The 5518-nt window shown below is 39.2% G+C and overlaps 1 protein-coding gene across 6 annotated transcripts; it reads left to right on the top strand.

The window, feature by feature from the left end:
• The first annotated feature begins 1519 nt into the window (after positions 1 to 1519).
• LOC147637368 (vesicle-associated membrane protein 721-like) lies at positions 1520 to 4506 on the top strand. 6 transcript variants are annotated; one of them, XM_086799154.1, is made up of 6 exons: positions 1520 to 1812; positions 1926 to 2091; positions 2605 to 2746; positions 2829 to 2970; positions 3163 to 3225; positions 4100 to 4506. In XM_086799154.1, the coding sequence occupies exons 2-6, from the start codon at positions 2016 to 2018 to the stop codon at positions 4244 to 4246; spliced, it is 570 nt and encodes a 189-aa protein (XP_086655280.1). In that variant the 5' UTR covers positions 1520 to 1812; positions 1926 to 2015; the 3' UTR covers positions 4247 to 4506. The 6 variants fall into 6 exon arrangements, with proteins under 6 accessions (XP_086655280.1, XP_086655277.1, XP_086655276.1 ...); XM_086799151.1 differs by having other exon boundaries at positions 1527 to 1812; positions 1926 to 2205; positions 2623 to 2746; XM_086799150.1 differs by having other exon boundaries at positions 1540 to 1812; positions 1909 to 2205.
• Positions 4507 to 5518: the final 1012 nt, after the last annotated feature.

The following is a 5518-nucleotide window of genomic DNA, read 5'->3' as shown; positions in this document are numbered from 1 at the left end:
GCAATACCATGCAAAGTCACCTCATTTATTTGGCCATGAGAGTTGATATTTTGTTATTATCCCTACCACCCATATTGTATATATATAGTTGGGGTGTGTAATATTTTATACACATGTGAGTGCAATTATTTATGGTTACAACCTTAGTTGCAAGAATTATGGTTAATTTTGTAAAAGACAAGCTCAATTTTATGGCTCCTTAGGCTATTTGGGCATGTGTCAAAAGTGGAGCCACTCACGCTCGTCTCGCGGGAGTGCAATTATTTATGGTTACAACCTTAGTTGCAAGACTTATGGTTAATTTTGTAAAAGACAAGCTCAATTTTATGGCTCCTTAGGCTATTTGGGCATGTGTCAAAAGTGGAGCCACTCACGCTTGTTGCAGGTGGGCAAAGGGGGGGAGGGGGGGTGGAGATTGCACCTAATGCTTTGTGTTACATAAATTTCTTCATGCTTTTATATGCTTTTGCCATGGTTGGTTTATTTGCACATGTCATTCAATTCTAGTTTAAAAGGTAAGTGAGTGGTGAGAGATTTCTCCTTGTACTAAGATCTTGTCAATTATATATATATATATATGTCCCCAAAAAAAGACTCACATTTCAATGTGTGTTAAGTGTTGTTTGGGGGTCTACCACTTCAAAAGTATTCAATTATGTGTAAGAACACTAGGATAATACTGTTTTGAATATTGTAAAAGATACTTGCTCTACAACGATATATATATCTGAGGGTCCACCATGTAAAAAGCTATATGCTTGAATGCATTGATCACATGTCGTCCAAATAGAATGTGTAAGACTCATATTTCATTGTCCAAAAAGCAAAAGTCTACAATGTGTGTCATTTAAAGATCTACCATTTCACTATCAGCAATTTATAATATGGTCGAATAACTTACTTCCATAACAAAAATGGTAGTAGTGAGTTTTGGAGTTCCGATTAAGGTGATAGTAGGCATCGAAATAATGAGGTAGGTTATTTACATTGATGTAGAAGATGTATGACACAAGAGGTGAAAAAGTAAGGGTGGGTTCACAAGGGTATGTCGAACAACTTTTGGAGCAATACATAGAATGAGCCTCATTGTACATCTATTTAGGGTGCGAAAGGCCATTAGAATACCATGTATGTACATGCTTATGAACGCTTTTGCACCTCGACACTATCTTAATCATTATTTGAGTCCACATGGTTGGACTTGAATTCTTAATGGTGGTGGTAGGCAGATTAGTGAGATAAGCATGGGCTTGGTGATGTGATTTATTGAGCTAGTAGAATACATGGATGTCCCTTTTGCTTAATATATAGGCTCAAATTTTAGCTCCCAACTCTCTGAGTCCTACCTATTTTTCAAACTTCCTCTCTTGTCCGATGTGTCTGCGCCCATCATTTGATTTTTTTTAAATAAAGAAAGTGCACGAATTGTTAGAATAGTTTATCTGTGATGTGTGTTTACCCGAGGGAACATAAACCGAAATTGATTAAAGATCAATTAAAAAGTCTTGATTAGGGAGTTTTATCACTCGTTTTTTAAAGTCAAATGGATGATTGCGATTAAGAGGCCAATTAGTCATAAGAGTGGCGTTAAGCTGGATTAGGGAGGCTGATTGGAGCGGGATTAGCAATGCGGAAAGCCGTCCCGCCATGTCGTCAAGCTGCTTGTCGACTTCTTGAAGCTGGCTCCATTCTCATCGCCATAGCGAGGAGGGAAAAACCTGCTGGTTTGCTTTGCCATCATCACAGCAGAGAAGCACTGCATACATACTCCATAGCCGGCTGTGCTGTTGTTTCTTTGTACTCCTCCAGCAGGTTAGATTTTCTCAATATTTCCCCATTTTTCCAACATCCTGCTGCATGTTTTTCGCGCTAGTTCAAAACACTCTTAATCTCTAATTTATTCAAAAGGAACTGTTTTGCAACAGATTATTTGGCCGAGCAAGCTTTTGTTGAACTGAACAAGATTACGGGTGGGATTAGGGTTTCTGAGGAAAGGGCCATTTTCTGGTTTGGCCATGGGACAACAGTCTCTCATATACAGTTTTGTTGCGAGGGGCAAGATTGTGCTGGCTGAGTACACGGCTTTCACCGGTAACTTCAGCGCTATAGCCGTCCAGTGCCTGCAGAAGCTGCCCCCGGGCAACAACAAGTTCACATACACCTGCGATCGCCATACTTTCAATTACCTTGTGGAGAATGGCTTCTGTATGTTCTGTGTGTGTGTGTGTGTGTGGAGTATCAAGCATTCATATGCACTTCTGTACGGTTATTGATGGTTATGGGATATGCATGAATACATATATCCAGGAACATGCATGTACGGTTATTGATGGTTATGGGATATGCATGCACATGCTTTTCTGAATGGTTCTTGATGGTTATGGGGCATGCATGGATTCGCAGCATGCATATGTGTTTCCCTATTGTTCTTGATGGCTATGAAATATGCATGTCCATTTGCAATGAATTTGTCCTTTGACAGAAATTGAGGGTTTTTTAATTTGCCTGCTTCGTTTATGACTATTAGAAATTAAGAAAACTATTGCCTGTGTGGGGACACAGACATCAATGCGTGCACTTTATACTTATAGCTGTCATGTGTAGCATATATGGTTGTTGCAGATGAAAACATTGGCAGGCAAATGCCTTTCGAATTCTTGGAGCGTGTCAAAGAGGATTTTAAGCGACGTTTTGGTGGTGGAAAGGCCGACACAGCTGTTGCACATAGCCTCGACAGAGATTTCGGGCGAGTTTCTTTCTCCTTCAATGCTGTCGTCATTTGACTTTTTTTTTTTCTCTCTCTCATTTGTTGTGAGTTAACACTATAGAAGTTATTATGAATGTTTCAGATCTAAATTGAAAGAGAACATGCAGTATTGCATGGATCACCTGGAAGAGATGGATAGGATGGCCAAAGTGAAAGCCCAGGTTTCAGAGGTCAAGGGTGTCATGATGGAGAACATCGAAAAGGTATCTTTGAAGACTTTGGAAACTGCTTTCAAAGTAGAGGCCATAATCCAAGCTGAGAATGGTCATCCCATTGGGAGTTTTCTTTAAAGAAGTGGGTATGCCCCATTATGTTCTTGTGGGTTCAATCCCATACGGCATCATTGGGTGTGGGAGAACTAGTTTTGAAAGGCATCATATGTCTCATGCATGCAGGTACTCGACAGGCAAGAGAAGATCGAGTTGTTGGTTGACAAAACAGGAAACCTTCAATCCCAGGTTTACACTTAACTAAACACCGTTGAACCATGGTCCATGGCTAATACAATTTTGGTATGTTTTGAAGACACAGGGCTGGATATCTTTTGTAGTGGAAGCTAACTAGCCGCCCCATGACTGCGGAAGAGTCATACTGGCACGCTGTCCAAGACCCATTTTTAAATCCATCATAATATTTGTTGGTTGGCCTAGCTTAGACTCTTGGTCTTAGGCTATTCGCGATCTTGCAACAATGCGCAATGTGTCCTATATGCATATATGCTTGACATTGTTGAGGAGGCTACCTTAACCCTTTGAAGAATAAAACATATCATCCAGCTGAGTAGGAGTGCCAGATGAAGGTCCTTTGGTCATGGGACTGTGTGGCTTATATCCCAACCTTGTCAGCTTGTTTGCTACCTTTTCAAGGCAGCTCCAACCAGTTGAATAGAAATTGTGAGCTTTAGAAGGCATGGAGAAGAAAGTGTGATTGGAAAGTTTGCTCGTCCTCCTTAACAAGGGAGAGTTTGTGTTTCCATTCCTTAATCAGTAGTAGCCTTTGCCTATCAGCAGCAGGAGACAGGATAAGAAGCAGAGATCGGGGAAGGTGGTGGCGGCCACAGGTGTGCAGTTTGTCGGGATGGGGGTAACAGAGCAGAGGACGAGTGGTGAGGCTTGCTGGAAGAGCTGAGTGGGCTAAAAAGCAGTTGTGCATTTTGGCTGTTTTAGGGGGAGGTTGCAGCAGGGAGTTCACAGTGATTACTTTTTAGACAAAAAATATTTCATGAAGTTTTTTTCAGTATCAAATTTTACAAGTCAACCCCGCTAAGATTTGAGGGATGCTAGATATTTTTTTGATCTAAGATTCCATGTTGATGCGTGTCTGCTCTAACAGGCGGACAACTTTCAGAGGCAGGGAAAGCATTTAAGGCGCAAAATGTGGTTGCAGAACATGAAAATTAAGCTGGTGGTCCTTGGCATTGTGGTTCTACTGGTTTTCATCATTTGGCTTTCTGTATGTCGTGGTTTCAAGTGCCATTAGTACCACTGCTGGACTTCAGAAGTTGGTGTAGGTCGTGTTTCGAGTGCCAGTATTTACCAAAACCTACAAACTATATAATGGACTTGCAAACAGTTACATTTTGACTTGCAAATTTTATTTCCTCATTTGCGAATTTTGAGGCATTTTAGTTCCAAAATCTGCAAAATCTCCAGAAAAACCCTCAAAATTTTAGGCTATAAGCTCCACGATTTGTCAGGATATAACTTCATGCTTATTTATGTGATGGCTATCTTTCATCCCCATATCAGTTATTATTATTTATGAAGTAAGACAAATATGTAATCTGTTGTTATTAGTTCATTTGCAAGGTGTAGTTTATTATTCTTAACAAACTTTTGCGAGACCATAATATGATTTTAAAAGATAATCCATTTGTGATAAATGGTTAGCTATCGTTACGCATACATACGTAATATATTCAATAATTGCAGAGAATTTCCATTAATTTCAATAATTGCAGAGAATTACCATGAATTAACTAAAGGCTCTAGTTGTTTAAATACAATGATCTATACAATGAGATCATTCACAAGTTCGTATATTTATTTTCAACCAAAAATAAAATAACATTAAAAAAATATAGATATGTTCACCATCGAGTAGAGCGTCTCCTCCTGCATGCGATTACATTTCAGTAGATTTAAATGTACAATATGGCAGATGTAGAGATTTGAGAGTCCATTAAGGTGCTTATATTGAGGCAGAGCTTGGTAACCTAGTCAATGAATCAATTAAATATACAGCTGGTGGTCTTAACGCAAATGAACCACACCTTGGGTGATTTGTTTCGTAAACATGCCTTAATCGGGAGACGTAGAGGTTTGAGAGTACATTGAGGTGCTTATTTGAGGCACGCCTTGGTAACCTAGTCAATAAAATCAAGTAAATATTTAGTTGGTTCACTTCAAGAACTATCAAACATGGTCTTAACAAAACCATGTACCTTGGATGATCTGTCTCATAAGCAGATACCTTAATTGGTTTACAAGGACAACGTTTCTAAGTGCTCTCAATATTTGTTGACATGACCCAAATTTTAGACCAAGGACAACGTTTATAAGCATAAAGACCACAAATTCGGTCACTTGATCATTCTCATTGTTGGTTGACTTAATGGAATGGCATAAGACTACATGAAGAAATTACTCATCATAATAAAAATAAGGGTACTATTAGAAGTGCCCATGTTAGAATTTTGAAATTATTTGTCAAGAACGAGATGCATGCTTTGATCATTGAATTTAATCCTTG

The sequence above is a fragment of the Cibotium barometz genome, chromosome 6, assembly GCF_041138505.1.
Source record: "Cibotium barometz isolate CiBa-2024 chromosome 6, ASM4113850v1, whole genome shotgun sequence".
NCBI classification, from domain to species: domain Eukaryota; kingdom Viridiplantae; phylum Streptophyta; class Polypodiopsida; order Cyatheales; family Cibotiaceae; genus Cibotium; species Cibotium barometz.
The sequence above is the reverse complement of the archived record's forward strand: the minus strand, read 5'-3'. Positions and strand labels throughout refer to the sequence as shown.